The 16527-nt window shown below is 41.4% G+C and overlaps 1 protein-coding gene across 2 annotated transcripts in view; it reads right to left on the reverse strand.

Annotated features, from left to right (window-relative positions):
* Positions 1-16527, reverse strand: part of CTDSPL2 (CTD small phosphatase like 2) — a 30053-nt gene continuing 13526 nt past the window's right edge. For both annotated transcript variants that reach the window (XM_019619615.2, XM_003209603.4), the window contains 8 exons: positions 15339-15417; positions 14955-15066; positions 14285-14371; positions 8238-8300; positions 8062-8141; positions 6329-6455; positions 5422-5517; positions 1-4948 (listed from right to left, as the gene is read on the reverse strand). In XM_019619615.2, the coding sequence (XP_019475160.1) occupies positions 4883-4948; positions 5422-5517; positions 6329-6455; positions 8062-8141; positions 8238-8300; positions 14285-14371; positions 14955-15066; positions 15339-15417 (710 nt within the window). In that variant the 3' untranslated portion in view covers positions 1-4882. The remainder of the gene's footprint in view (positions 4949-5421; positions 5518-6328; positions 6456-8061; positions 8142-8237; positions 8301-14284; positions 14372-14954; positions 15067-15338; positions 15418-16527) is intronic.

Genomic DNA, 16527 nt, shown 5'->3' on the forward strand with positions numbered 1-16527 from the left:
TTTTACAAAATTATGACTACTAGCTAAGAAAAACAATGCATCTATGCTACTTCTCATCAGCCATTTATCAACTTGTTAACGATTTTATTTAAGCATCAGAAATCCAAGATGCAAATCTGCAATTACACAGTTTTGGCCTAATCAGATCTTTGAGAACAGTCCTTTAATGTCTCTAAAGTACACAACAACATCGTTCTCCAGCTGAATGACTTCAACGTGGCGATTACATTCCCAGAAAAACCATCTTCCCATGAGCCTTCCTGTAGCAGCTCTAACGACCTCGCTCAGCACAGCACGCCGTCCCCACAGAGCGGCTCCTGCTCAGGCCCAACACAGCCCTGGGGACAGGAGGAAGTGGGAAAGCGACAGCCCCAGGAGAGAAGGGAAAAGGGGCAGCCTTCAGAACCGGCCATCAGCACCGTGCGCTGCCGCCGAGGTGCCACCTGACTCTCATCTTTTTATTTCGCCTTTGTATCGGGCTTTGATAATGAGATTAAAGCAGCTTAATGGGGTTGGCTGAACCACCTGCCTGCTTTGCTGCACAAATCCACAGAAGTCGTTTCCCCATAAAATACTTAACTTGAAATTCTACTTACAGCGGAAGACGTTATTTTAATGAAATAGCCATTAGTTTCTCGTTGCGCTTCTTGGAACAAACCCAACAGCTGTGCTGATATCACACCAGTAGGTGGTTGGTCTTTTCTTTCAATTGACAGTATGTTGCAAATGTTTAGTTTTTGGCCTTGACTTCCTGAAATCCACTCCATTTACCTATACATACTAGATTAATTTCAACTATGTAAATATTAATTTTACACTGGAATTCTAGCTTTGTAAAGGTGTGCTCTCCAAGTCCTTCAAACGGAAGGTAACGGGAGCACAGGATGGAGAGGAGACAAAGAAGGCACAGATTACTTTCCTAATTCCCCAAATTTAGGTGTGCTCAGTGCTAATCCAGTCCCCCAGTCAGAAGAAAGAGGAATGACAGCGAGGGACACACAAGGAGTTCAGCAGCCACAATTCACTGATGTAAGCACCCCACCACGGACGGAGCTTTCCTTGCTTTTAGTCACATTTGCTAAGTTATAAATGCCATCATCTACCTTAATGTCTGCACTAACAGGATGTGGCTGCTTTAGACAGAGAATAAAGGTAATGATTTGCAATGCAATGCTATAAGGAAGTCAGAACCAGAAGGAAAAAAAAAATCAAGAGACAGATGGATGGATAGTAACACTCTTGTGTTTCTGGACAGCTTTCCTGACCAACCAACCAAGCTCTACCTTACAGGCTGCTGCAGACCATGGGCCCACATCACCACGCTGCTACTGGGAGGCAGGGTGATGAGATCTGCACTCACTCCCAGTCCCTCTCCTCAGTGCGGCTCAATGCTTTGTCAGTTGTGCCAATCCACCTCGTGCCTAAAAAGGTCTCTGGAAGAGTCTGGGAGGGGAGAAGGTGTGGAATGAGAAGGATGCTCGCTTCCAGCAGTGAGTGAGAGCAAACAGTTCTGCACTTACACATCTGGTTACTTTTGGTAACACGTTTTAGTACTCTGTTTAAAGAAGTGCCTCCTTATAGCATGCATTCAGCTGATACAACTCTTCCTATGGAAGATGTTTGATCGGGTCTTGAAACATTCAGGCTTTCAGATACATTTGAATAATAATGAAAAAAATCTTTTTCCATAGAGATGAAAGGTGAAATGAATCAAAGGTAGAAAAGCAGTCAATAATGGAAGTATGAAATATTGTTGTTTTGCTGTCCAAACGAAAAACACTCAAACCTAGAACAGAATACATACAAACACATTCAATTAGCAAACAGTTGCCATAATCAAGTCAAAGACCACAAATGAAACCGCAGACAGAAATGAAACCATTAAGAACTTTGGAAATACGATGGTGTGTTTCCTGAACATACATAAAACGAGAATCAATGACACAGCTACAAGATTAACTGCTCAAGTAGCACAGCTCTACATTCAACCTCAAGTAACAGACGTAGCTGAGACCCCTGGTTGCCAGCGCCAATTTTGCTCTGCACAATTTGATCCAGACTGAAGTCAACCAGTGAGGCCTCAGCCTCGAGACTAAGCGATGGAAATCAAAGCCGAAGGAACAGAACTTTGCTCCACGCAAAGACTTTGTTTTTATGCCAGAAGTCTTTGACATTTTTAGGAACTCACATTTTGAAGAAGGTAGACTCATTCTGCAAAGAAAGTTCAGAATGATAAATATCAGACTTGCAGCACATTAAAATATTAATATTTAATATGTTTACTAAGCAGTCTCTGTAATTTTTGTTGTGCATCTACGTAGAACTAAATCCTCCAATTTACATTTCCATTTCCCTCACTGATCTGATAATCACAACACAGATACAGCTGTAAAGTGCAATGTATGCTTTGGTTTCCTTAACTAAAGAAAGCACTTTTATAATGGTTTTAGCCAAAGACGGGACGCACGCGTGTAAGGACGTTACCCGAACAGGTGACCGTCTCTTTGCACAGTCAGAGAACAGCCATGAGCTACTGAACAAAAACGGGTTCCTTCTGGAAGCCTGGTGATGTGTGAAGCAGTCCTAGTGTGTAAATTGCTCCCAGAAATTTGGAAGAATTCCACGTTAAACAAGGATTCGCTGTTAAAACTAATTAAAAATCTCAGATTTAGATTTACATTTTAACGAACAGCTAAAAAATAGTTGGCAAACCATGTAGCAATTCAATACAAGCCGACCATTTTCAAAATCTATAAATATTTCCAGAACCATCTCATCAACATAAAAACAGGGAGGAGCGGGGATGGTCACAGGCTCACACGTCTGCGCAAAAGCATATATAAAGGTAATGTTATGTACATTTTATTTCAATAAAGACATAAGACAAACAGTGTAAAGATGCCCAGATGCCCTAAAGATAAATACATTTAAAAGATTCTCATTAAAATGAATCTGTAGTATTTCTTTCCTGCAAGCAAAATACTTTTCTTTAAATACAAAAAAAAAAAAAAATCAGTATTCTGAATTGCAAATGTTTTCACTTTTTTTGCAGAAAATCTGCCATGATGATTTTTTTTAATGAATAAGGATTTTCCACAAAACAGGCTTGCTCTACATGCTAATCTTTTTAAACAGTTCAGTGACACAATGTGCTAGCTACATACACAACAGATAATATAGTAAGAAAACACTCAACCTGATGAAAAGTTAAAATCTTCATTAATACACTGGAAAAAGTTGACATAACTCATGCCTTTTAAAATCAAAAATACAAAAATTAAATGTTTTCCTAAAAAGATTTTCCTTACTTTAAGGACTCATTTGAAAATGAAGCTGCATGTAATTTGTACAATAAAATTGTACAAGTAAACAGGTAATATACATAAAAAATTAATTGACATACTTCTCAATTATCAGTTGTCCACCTTTAATTTCCAATACTGTACTTTCTTAACAAGCATACAAAATATCAAACTTCTCTTTAGAAAAAGTGCCGTTCTGTGACATCTTTTACACAAAAGCAGTCTGAGCCTGTGGCACGTTAATGCAGTCGAGAGGCAAACACCCTAACTTTTACAAATTATACCTTCCATAAAAAGCCTCCTCAACAGGAGGTTACGCGCCATTATAAAAATATCAACCTCTTGCAGTAGCTGCATTAGAGAACCACGGCTTGGAGACTATTCCCACATAGCACAGCAAACCACTGCGACGGCAGACTGGCTGCCCCGGCGGCACGGAGCGCTGCACCACAGCTCTGTGCGCAGATCCGGCAGGCGCCTCGCTGTTACACCGCTCAGGACTGACTGCAAGAGGAGCAGCGTGAGGCACCAGCAGCCCACGCGAGGCACCTTAAGCACTGAGCCCCGTGCAGAACGCTTCGCTCGAGGAGGAGCCTGGAGGCGGCGGTGCTCGGGCCGCATCACACCTACCAGGTGACCAAACTAATTCTGCTGTAAGGGCCGGCATGCACGGTATGGTCTGAGGTATTCCTTGTCCATCGGCTGTTTGTGCCACTGCAAGATACTGTCTGTGCGGAGCACGCGCCATCACAATGGTTTAAAATATTCTGAATATTAGTCACTCTTATATTCTTCTTATCTAGCCAGTCTCTTGATTTTTGAAAAGATTTCAACTACAGTAGAATATTACAGAAACAAAATATAAATGCAGGGTTTTTCGTTCTAAATGAAACTTACGTGGATTAAAACTAGAGAATATTTTTAAACAAATATACAGTATGCAGGCAGACGAAGCAGGAAAACGGCCATCCAACTGTATAATAAAAAACTAAGAAAATTTGGCTATTCCCGGAAAAACTATGAAGCGCCTCAACTAAAAGGAATGCATAATGAAATTCTAATCTAATACAGGTCAAAAGTGTAAAAAGGTTATAAACCTTAACAGGAAAAATAAAAACAACTCTTACTGGCCATTCCTGTTGAAATGAGAATCTCTAAAGTAACAGAAAAGTGGCTACAAACCCACTTAGAGCACCGAACAGAGAGAAAAGAAGACTCTTTTTTCAATCTCTGTTATATCATAAAATCCTGTGTTTCTACAGGTCAAACTGCTGGTGGCAGAAACAGAATTCTTTATAAACTGCAGATGTCCTGTACATAAAAAATTTCATCGGAGTCGCACTAGTTCTAAAGACTTTTCTGTTCTAGCCTACCTACTGCGTTGTACTGTATTGTACTGTTTGTATTCAATCCCAGATATAGAAAGTCTCTTTCTGTAACCCTTGATTATTGTTGGGCACCAAAGATAAGAAAAGCAAGACGGGGTACAAAAATGCAAAATTTCAACAGTAATGGCAATGTTTTGTTTCAGTCCAAAAGGGTCCTGCATTTTCTCCCCCTCCAGTAATCAGACCGAAGGCTTAATCCGGGGGTAGCAAGTCATGCAAGCGAAATCTGTCTCTGATGTGAGGCCGGACATCTTCATTCTGCAGGGAAAACACACGGGAGGGTGTCAGAAGGTCGGATCATGGCAGGGCAAGCCTCCAACGTCTGTATGCTAATATAACGAAATGGAAGCCGTGAGTGTTTCTAATTACAAGAGGCTCACAAAAACAGCGACATAACATTCACAACAATTTAGGAATCGAATTATTTCCGTTTTAAGGATAAAGGCATTATCTGATTCTGCAAATTCTCTATTTCATTATCATTTATGTCACCATTCTCCAGTTTCTGAACGAAAGCACAGTTGGAAATGACGCCATTCTGCCTTCTGCTGTGTAAACAAATCCCTGCACAAACCCTCCATTACTGCACAGAGTAATGCTTTCCAAGAGGCGTCCACGACTTCCAGCAGTCAGAATTTCAGCCTTAAGGCACGTGGTGCTGTCTGAAAGAACAAACCAACGCATCGGGCTGGGAGTTGTGAGGATGACAAATAAAGGAGAGACAGACTTACCAGCTCTACAAGTTTCTCCAGAAATGGAATCAATTTTAGGAGTTCATTGTCATTTTTATCCATGAACCAGCTTTCTATAGGAATTCCATTTGAAAGCTAAAGTAAAAAAGACAAACATCAGCACACGACTTATATTTCATTTACCTAGAAACGTGACTTGTGAAATGACATTTCGGGGAAAAAAGTTTCCAAGCTCAAGTTTATTAACACATAACTAAAGTTTGTACTAAAAATCACTTCTGCAATGACTCCCTCCTTTGCATAAATCACTGCAAAAATTTCCACATCAAAGCTGAAACAGACCCAGCTGTAGAAGTTCTGTTGCACTGAGAAGCGCTGCCAAAGTTTTACGATCGAACTGCGTGGTTACCGACCGAGCACTGGCTGCAGTTTGTGCAAACCAGGTGAAGCCACACAGGCTTCTGGTGTTCAGGCTCTTAGAGGCACCCCAGCCTGCACTCTTCAGCAGGGTTACAGTTACGACGCCACACGCCTGGGAAAATCGAAGTCACAGAGTGCAACTTTATAGCATTTATTGTAAGCAATTTTCACAGGTGAGAACCCAACCAGCCACTGCTCAGATACTTGATTAGCATTAGAGAACTAATTCTGCGAAGTGTCCAAGGGACAGTCTTAGTAGACCTGGCCGTTTCTGGAGAAAAGCTGGACTGCAAAATAACACCGCGTGGTTACAGAGCTCCTAATGTAAGGGGAAGTTTACATTTGACCGATTCTTCACAGGAATCCAAAAAGAGCAAGGAAACCTGAGCGATTGGCTTCGTAAACCTGAACTTAAGTATGTTTTGTAAACTTAAATACAAAGTGTAAAATGTAGACAGAGTTTCACTGTCTTCCTTTGCAAAGATCCTCCCACATGGAAAAGCTCTGCTGATGGCAGCACACCTACCTGATAGGCAAAGGCTTGCGGTGAATTGTCAATGATGATCGTTTTTGAAAGATCTCTACCAAGAATGTTTAAATCCTTTATGTAATTTCCTTGTACACAGACACAATGCTCACGGAAAAGTCGATGCCTGTGATTAAATTGGAATACTCATTAATGAGAGAAACTGGAACACCTACATGGCTTAGGAAAAAAAAAAGTTAGTGCTGCCAAATGTTACCCACTCTTTTCCCTTCTTACCAGATTTCTAAAATCCGTCCCACATTCTGAGCTTTTCACTGGTAAGATGAGTGGTTAACTTGATTTGATAGTGATCTACTTCTGCAGGCAACTGTTTTGTATTTAAACAGGAAAGCTCAGCTCAGATGCAAGAAACATTTGTTGCCGTGGTCTCACTTTCTAACCCTTTTTGCAGATGGACTGACAGAGGGACCCAAGATACTGAAACTGTTTCACAAGGCCCAGAGCCCAGGGATGAGATCTGCACTCAGTTTACAGCGTTTGTCCTTTCTGCTCTGCTCCAACACTGCAGCACACGCTGGGAAGTGCTGGATGAAACGCTCTGCTTCTGACGTTACCTCTGTTAGCAATTAACCTATTTTCAGTTTTTAGAGCTTGAAAAAAGCCTTGAGGCCAAAACAGTCCATCAACTTCTTCCTTTCCAATTAGTATATTCTCTTTTATTACTAATTAATTAGTAAATGGATTGGTAGAATAAAAGAACTCGTTAAAAAGAGCGGGAATAAAACAAATTTCATGAAATATCAGTATAATTGTAATTAAAAATCAATTGTGAACAGGACAGATTTCAGATTTTACACGATAGTATTACAGTGCAGTTTCTTTAAAGCTGCTTGCATATTTAAGTGGAATTTTTAGAAGCTGTGCGTAGCACGCTTACTACTTTCATGAAGGGGCTGAGTTCCTAATGTTGCTAAGGAAGAAAATAAGCTGATGCCTCAGCAGCGAATGAATTTATATATAGATTCTGAGTCACACGTGTGGAGCGCCTGGCAAATCCACTGTTAGGCTCATGTCAGAACTCATCATGCCCTGATGTCAGCTTCTCAGAGGCACATGACTCACAGCTACATTCATGCACCACACGAGTTTCAGAGAATTTCTGAACGTTCTTAGCACGCTGCCTGCCTGCACGTCCTGTTACCTTTCCTGCTCATAGCACAGATAAAACTGCAGTCCTCAATCCTAAGTATCAGACCCTCGGAGGAAAAACCGTCACGTTACGGATGCACACGGACTCATTTTCTGCCTGCACCAATACTGTACTTGTTTGTACAGCCTGTCTGGCTGTGTGCTTCAGGCAGGCTCAGATATTCCAGCAATACGAACGTGCGGTCCTAACTACAGCCAAGTGCAGTTCTTCATGTCCCCAGTCAGAACGCCCTGTTTAGAACGAATCCCTGAGAAACCCCCTCTCCACCTTCAGCTTTCCATGCAGCACTCTGCCTTGCAGACGAGGATGACAAGGAAATTCACCTGATAGGATTGGTCGTGTCTTAAGGCCCTGCTCTTGAGAAACGTTAATCTCATCCAAACAAAGCTCGGTATTAACAAAAGAAATGAAAAACCAAAATAACTTCACTACCAAACTCACAAATTATTTTGAGGCCGATTAAGAAACAGCACTTATAAAGATAACTATAAAGGAACTTCCTCTCATCCCTTAGGAACGGACGTGTGTGCCCACAGCAGCCGCTCTGCCATTTGTATTTTACCTGACTAGTTGCTTTTTAGGGTCTAGGATATTCAGTAATTTGTCTGCATACACCTTCTTAGAAGCAGTAAAAAGAATGATCTGCAGACAAGAGAAGAAAACAATAATTATTTTACGTATAAACATGTGAAAAAAATTTAAAAATAAAATTCAAAGGCAATACTGAATTATTTTTACCTCATAAATCTGAGACATACGTTCCAGGAATTCTCGGAAGAACGGCCGTAGCCGGACGTAAACCTGCAGCAGAGATGGACTCTGTTAAAAGCTTCGAAACACCGCAGCGATCGCCTGCACTGCTAAGCACCGACTGCACAGATTGTGTCAAGATGAGTATTATGAATTCGGGAAAAAGCAAACACCACTTTCCTACAGAATAATAATTTAATGAAATCAAAATTAAATCAGCTTGAAGCCTAAGCAGCTAAAAAAGAAACCAGAATATGGCAAAATCAGGCGTAACCAACGAATGGGATAGAAATTATTTAAACTGTATTTAAAACCAGATAATTATTTAAAATGTAAAGGTTAGATAATTCATTGAGAAAATTGAAGGCAGCTGCTTTAACATTTTACATCAGCCCTCAGCAGCTGGGCAGCATCAGCTCCATTCCTGGATAATGCATGCCAACGTAACAGCAATCTTCCCAATAACCTCCTTCTACCAAGAGCGGCAGGTGAATATCGGGGTGTCAGAAGTGGCAGAAATAACCCAAACAAGTGGCTTCAGCTATTTCCAAAGCTCAGTTAGTTCACACACCAGAAAAGAACTGCACACAGACTCAAATTATTCCCTGTGACAAAGCAGAGCCCGGATAAGAGACACAACAAGAGGTGATGCTGGCTTCTCTTCTCGCTGTTACTGAACTCACAGTACAAGAGCAGGGCTGCACGGAGGCACTGCAAGCACCTCTGGCTGCAGGGCAATGGCCCAACACTGCGGCACACGTGAGGGCATCGTGGAGCACAACGGTGGGGACACGCACTGAGGGGTGAGCAATAACCTTGTCATCACCTTACCTGTCTCCTTGATTCACAGCCTGCCCACGTGTAGACTTACACGGTTTTGAGAAACGTTTCATTAACGTACCCAGAAAGAAAAGGGGTGTGCTGGACTTGTGGTTGAACCGAGTTAATTTCAGCTTTATCAATTATTTTTAACAACTCGTTAGGAATCGGCTTAAATTTACTTTGAAAAGTAAATCTCCAATATGGATCTGCATTAATTGAGCTGAACTGTATGAAACCAAGAGGAGTGGTTTAAATAAACGCAGTTTCATATCATTAGTGCAGGTGGCAACAGATCTTAGTCCTTTAAAGAAAGCATGTATTTCTAAACCAAGGAAAATTTCATTATTTAGCTTAACTCTGAATAAGGCTTTTATTACTTTCCGGAAGCACCTAAGGCTGTGAGTCTGCAGAGTGACAAGTTACTGTGGTAACAAAAACGGTATTTTTTTCTACACTAGGAGCACGCAGTCCTGTCACATCTGCTCACAGCACCGCCGTGCCTGGCGTATGAGATGCATTCACTGATGGTGCAACCAGCATCTGCTCCCCTTCTCCCTCTGGGCAGCTCGCTGTCAGGCTGCAGGTATCCCCGGCCTGCCCAGAGAGAACGGCTGGAGACGCAGCCTGCGCTCCACGGGTTTCTGGGCTCCACCCAGCCAAGTTGCTGTGAACAGCCAACTGCCTGCATGCAGAGCTGACAAGCGTGTCTTCATGCCATATGTCTCCTGATGGCACTGAAATCTTTCTGAAAATGACATCTCATTCAGCTCTGCTAAGGCAGTGAGGTTTCGCTCACAGACTGGATGAGTGATTTCTCTCACCACGAGGACAAATGCAATGAAATAACTCAGCCTCCAGGTGAACCGCTGTTAAATAACACTCAAATTATCTGTGACTGCAAATTCAGTGCAAGTTGTTTGTCCTGAGCATCCTTCCTCTATACAGAGAGCAAGCAGCACTGCCAGCATCTTCTACAGGTGTAGCCTTGAGTTTAAGGGAAAGTCAGCGTTCTGTTGCAGACGCAAAGGATTGTTCTACTCATGTGATTTTCCTAAGCAAGTATTTTTCATACTGGGACCCAAATCTTACTCTTGAAAACTGAAAGCGAGTCACACGACTCAATAAATGTTTTCACTGCACGTGGGGCAGTAGTTGCAAATAATGGTAGGCAAGCAGGATGATATTTGGTACGAAGTTTTCTTCAAGAGCTCAATTTCAAATTGACAAGCCTGTTCTCTTTGATGGAAGAACACAGATGTCATTTCAGAAACAGGCTCTTTACCATCTCTTGTGCAAACTCTCCTAGCAACAGGAGACAGCAGGAAGCTACGTGCCAGTATTTCAACTCCTGCTACTACAAAAGCATTCAGTATCGAATTCATTGTTCATTTTAAGTCTGGATTGGTTCTATTTATTTGTATCAATGGCCAGCTGAATGACTTTTAAAATCATTCGATTACATCGAAGAGCAGTTATAACTGCTTAGGTTCCTCAAGTGCACGTGTTTTTTCTTTTCTTTTTCAGTTTGTTCAGCCTGTGGATTATTACAGCACCTTTCAGCGTGGTCTGTTTCAGATCACTGACACACCCTTGTGTTTATCTATCTTAATACAACAGCTGTCTTAATATCTAGGACGTTCAGGTACAAACACAAACAGCAAACCCAGGGAAAAGCATTTCATTTTAGATGACCATTTCTCGTTGTGCTTTACACACACAGGTAATGACACGGATGGCAAATTCATCGCTCTGGTTTGAGTGGTTTGAGGCACCCTGGCAGAGCAGAAGGCGATCACTTCACCACCTCCAGCCAGAACAAGCTGAGAGAACGCCAGGTAACCAGAGCAGAACCAAGTAACGAAAGCAGAACAAGACACATCAGCATTTTCCCTTTTCTCCCTCAGCTTCCTTTTCTTTTGCATATTCCCCACGTCTTCCCACCAAGTTTGACTCCAGAGGTTCTGCGGAACTAAAAGGAAGGATTCCCGACCTCAGAGCAGACTGCTTTGTGGATGCTGCCCGAGACACCAAAGGCTTCCAGGTATTTCAGAGGAGCAGAGCAGAGTTCATTAGGAAGGAGAGCCAGAATTCACCAGCACCATTTGCCTCATTCCACTACAGCAACGAAGCAACTAAGCAGCCTCTAGTGACAGCAAGATGGAACGCACATAAGGCTGTATTCGATAGCCTACAACTCGCCTGTGTGCTGCCAGAACACCGCTCAGGATCACAGTGAATTTCTCTGCAATAGATGAGTGAAGAGACATTTAACCTGAAGAACTGAAACCAGCTGCCTTTTGCCATGGGCACAGCGCAGGGAGGTAGGAGCCCGGCAGTGCTGTGTGAGCTGGCTGGCACCTGGTGCCACACAGCAGGAACAAAATACAACAAAGCCCCCTTACCAAGAAGGAAAACCCAACAAGCAGACATTTCTCACAAAGATAAGCTGCTTACTGTGAAGTGTTACAATAATGCAAATAGTAAAAAACCTCATTTTCAGTTGAAGAGATGAACGTTCACTTTTTACTGTCAGATGTGAGATAGTGCTTACTGGGTTTATTATCTATTAAAACTTCAGCTTCACCAATACTGTCTTTTCATGAAGTCCAAAACATAAACACTGGTACCATCTAGAGATTTTTCAACTGAGGAAACAGACAAACTTGTGGTCTCAAAAACCTGAAATAAGCAAGCACAACTGCACCCATCTTACAGATCTTTTTTCTTTTTAAATGGAAATCGGTGACTTTGTGACTCACCCAAAGATTAAAACAAAAAAAGTACGTCAGTGCTGGAAGTGCACTGTAAGTTTTTAGTTAGAAGAACACTGCTCTGTGCTCATGTTACACATTCTTCTCTGCACACTCCATGGTAAGTTCTGAGAAATAACTTCTGAACAGTCAAGCCCTTGTTTTCAAAACCCCTTTTTTAAAATAGGCTGTCACACACAGTCACTGAAATAAGCAGCAGTAGAGCTGAGCTCCTGGCCTAGAAACTCGTTGCTCAGCTCAAGGCCGGTGGAGTTTAGGTATACATTATAACAGGCCTTCTGAAACAGCACACAGTCTGAGTCTTACTGTGGTCTTACTCTGCAGAGATCGGTTCTGGAGCATCTTCTTGAGAAAGTACCAGGTTTATCATCGCAGCAATAGTGCAATAGATGCCTTTAGATGGGTAAGAATATCAAAATGATATGAGCTCAGGTCTACTTTTGCATTATTAGTCAGTCTTACTGCAAGGAAAAGCAGCCATTCAGACAGAAAATCATACTGAGCTAGGTTTTACTCTCTCTTAAGAAAGCAATAAGTAATTGTCTAATATTTCTGGAGACCTACACGCAGTGGTAGATCTTTTGCTACTAATGAAAGTATCTTCAGAAATGCAACTTTCACACCAGGTATTGTTTTCAGCAGGCTTTATATATAGCAGCTTGCTGACTTCAACTCTGCTGAGACAGCTTAGCACCTGCTTCTTTGCGGGCAGCTGGAGTCACTTCCAAAATGAAACACGGGGATGGAATGAACATGGTACTGTACTGGAGGCAATGGTCGAATTGCTAAGCAAAAGAAAGACACTTAAAAGGCTGCTCAGTGAAACTTCTGCAAGGGCACGTGACATCAACAAACCTCAACTTGCACTACAGAAGATCATTTGTCTTTCTGTGTATTATACCCCAGTTAAACATCTTTAAAATATCTGTCTTGCTTATTAACTGTTACACAGCAAGAGGTGAATGCTTTCTAAGTTGTCCAGAGTGATGTTAAACCAGGTAACCAGAATATAACGACCACAGTGTGCTCGCAGCTGGTGGCTGACTTTCTGACTTTCTCAGACTCACAAGAAGCTTTTGTTCCTTTGTAATTCCAAGCTAGGCTCTAGAGAAAGCTCAGACAAAACTTATCTAGGACCCGCACAGCAACTTTACTGTACCCGTGTCTGTACAGCCCTTGATACAACGCTGTTAAATAAGCATTTACAAATACCATTAAGTCACTCTTTCCATTGACTTCAATTTCTTACAGATAAAATCCTGGTTAAACTTCAGCCACTCTCAGACACACAGTCACTAAAAGGACCACAGTTTAGAAGGAAAATACTCAAAGTCACATCAAGATCCCTCAAGTGAGGGAAGGAAAAAACCAAAGCTTTAGCCTTCCTGATTCTGTCGGTGATGTCAAGAACCTCTCAAGAGTGAATTCTAAGGCTCCTTCCAAAGTTCAGTCTGAAGCAAACTAAGCAAGGCTGTCACCAAGTACGAGATAAGAAATCCATGTTTAAAAATTACTTCAGCTTTTCAGATTCCAAGGTTTTTTATATGCAACAGTGAAGAAAACATTTTTAAAATCAGGAAAAATACCTGGACAAGTGTCCTTTTAAGGTGCCTGATGACTGGCTCACTCTCCAAAGATACTACAGTGGGGTCCAATATCGTGCGAACTACATGGTGGGGAAGCTGATGCTACTCCCAGGTACATCACACAAAAGGACCTGAGAACAACAGCCTGGGTCAGTGCAGCATCTTTGGTAGTTGCTGGAAGAGAGTTCCTCCTTCTCACGCTTGCTCCTCTGGTACGTCAAGGTAAAACACACGTAACTAACAATACCTCCTAAAGCAGAACAAAAAACTAAATCTAGCAGTCTCCACAAGACAATCAAAGTCACTCTAAGCACCAAGCAGACTCTTTGGGAGTGAAGAGGTAGAACTAGCACTGGTGGAGGGCACAGCAAGACTAATGATCCAGACAGAAGCTAGTTAATCAGGCTTGGAAGATGTCTTCTTTATAGAAAGAAATGATCAACCAGTGAGAGTTGGTTTTCCATACGAAGGGAAGAAAATTAACAGTCCAGAGAAGCTGCACCCAGGAAATAATACTGGCTAAAGTTTCAGTGTTTCTGCCTCCACCTGCTGGCAAGGAGAAATGTTGCTGCTGAAGATTGCTGCTACAAAGATTATTTACACTTTCTTAGCAATGGTTGTTCATTGGAATCAGCGACCGATGTGACCACACTGTGGCATCAAGCAGTGCTCCACAGTAATTCTAATCGAGGATAATCCACCCTGCAGAATTTGACACCCACAGTTTATAAGCCAGACAAGTTGTTATATGCCATACACTTACTTATCTCCTCAGAGAGGACCTTAACAAATATACATAGCAAGAATTCACGCGTTAAATAGAAGTGAAAGGTACATACATATGTAAGCTAATTACCTGGTAAATGACATCTTGAAAAAGAACTGGAAAAGTGAGTGCAGCATCTTCTAATTCATTTAGACTACAGTGCACTAATGTTTCATCCTAGAAAAAAATCAGAAGATGGTATGAAAGTAAGAAAAACTTATGAGAACAATGTTGAAACTAAGAGCAGCTGTCTAGATGTTCCTTTTAAGGTAAGTTTACTTAGTCTGGAACATTTCTGTGTTAATGCTGTCCTGATAGCATTCTTTCATTATTATTGCAATAAAAGAAAAAAAAATCACTTAGAATTGCATGGTAGTGGCATAATTAAAGAAGGTGTTCTAACTCTGTAGCTTATCCTTTACTCAGATGAAGTACACAGCTCCCACTGTCATCTCCTGTCCATTGGTGCGGCCGCTAGAGGACATACAAGTGACAGTGCTCACGGTCACGTTCCTGACATCATTAATGGTGTCTGAAAACATCTCAAAACAGAGAGACTTAAAGAAATTATTCTAAAGACAAAGTTATTTTCTATAAGTATTTTTAAAAGTGGCCGGAAAAAAATGTTGTAACAGTTAAAAGATTCATTCCTGGTCCATTTTGATGCAAAGCATACGAAGCTGAATTTTTCTACTTACTAAAATGGAAATCAAATGCTGTGTATCTCCTGCTTTTGCTTTGTGTTTCTAAAGATACTTACCAAGTCTAAAACTAATGAAAATTCTGGTGTGCTTCTTGTTTTGAGTGGAAGAGCTGGCTTCCTGTTAAGCTGTTCTTCTGTTAGTGGTGGAACATGTTTGATGAAATAGTATCTGGAAAGAATACAGATTTTGTTGTAGAAGTGAATATGAATTATTAAATTGGTGTTGTTTTAGCCCAAGTAAATACTTAAAATACTTAAGGCCACACAAGAAATAATCTAAACAAAAATATATATACATATCAACATGTACTTGCATCAAGTTGAGAGATTTTGGACTTCATTGCCATAACAAACAAAAATGTAGCAACTCAAATAGCAGTTTATTAATGCAATATCCAATGTGATCATTTTTATACTGCAAGCACAAATATCAGCACTTACGGATCAAAGACTTCCCAGTCTTCTTCATAGGTGGCTTCTGCATGAGCTGATGAGTAGCCACTGTCTGGAGATACTGGTGCTAAAATTCAACGAAAATGACCAAAGCAAAAATAAACCAAACAAAAAATAACACAAGAGCTAGTCTTATTAGCGAAGCTTTTAAAAGTGAGAATTTGCATTTTATACACGAATGCTTCAAACAACAGGGAAAAAATCTCCCCTCAGCCCCACCTTGCCAGTCCCCACACTTCTCCTGAAACGGCCTGCACATCTCACAGCACTCCTCAGAGGTGAGGTCATGCCACCCGCAGAACTCAGGATCTGGACAGATGCAACTGTCCACATTACAAAGCAAAGCATCCATACGCTGTGAACTACCTGGGCACACATGGCAGCCACCCAGCATTTGCTGGGGAGTTTTTGCCACAGAGAAACAGCTGTGCCAGGCAGCCCTCGGAAGGCAGCACAAACCTTTCAGTCTGCAGCTCATTCCCAGCCCACGCCTGCAGTGCCCATCAGAGCAAGGCAACAGGAGCTTTAGATGCAGACAGGGCGAGCTGATCCGCAGGTCCATACTGGATCACACATCGGCCCTTTCACTCAGAGCTAAAATATACTCTCTTCAAAGTCGTTCTCATAAATCTCAGTACGCATCAGCTCCCAGCATTTTCAGGATCTAGCCAAGATTTAGGTAACTGTAAAGTAGTTGCTGTGGGCCCTGAATTTTATGGACACCATTTTTGTCCAAAAGGACCTGTGAGGAGTCTTCTGAAGAAAATGTGGATGATTAAAGTAGGATCTTTATGTTCTTACTCATCCCAACATGTCATTCTAGTGCAAGGTACTAAAATGTCACAGTTTTCTCTTTCATGATCAGCAAGCCTAGGGTATGCATTTTTAATGTGTGTGTGAAGAGGAGTAAACAGTAATAAAAGTCTCTTTCTTCTTCAATGTCTGTTTTCATTTGAAGAAATGTTACGAAGTCAACTAAGTTATACTGAAAATACATGAGATTTGCAAAAGCTGTGTCTCTGATGCATAAAAATGTTCTGTCTGTTGAACATAAGAATTGATAGCACTGCTTACATGCTTTGAGCAAACGTGAAATATTCATATATAGAAAATACTGGAGCTAGGTCTTCTCTAAGGGTGCTAATTACCTGCAGCCTCAAGACCTGAGTAAAACACA

This window comes from Meleagris gallopavo, chromosome 12 (genome assembly GCF_000146605.3).
Source record: "Meleagris gallopavo isolate NT-WF06-2002-E0010 breed Aviagen turkey brand Nicholas breeding stock chromosome 12, Turkey_5.1, whole genome shotgun sequence".
Taxonomy (NCBI): domain Eukaryota; kingdom Metazoa; phylum Chordata; class Aves; order Galliformes; family Phasianidae; genus Meleagris; species Meleagris gallopavo.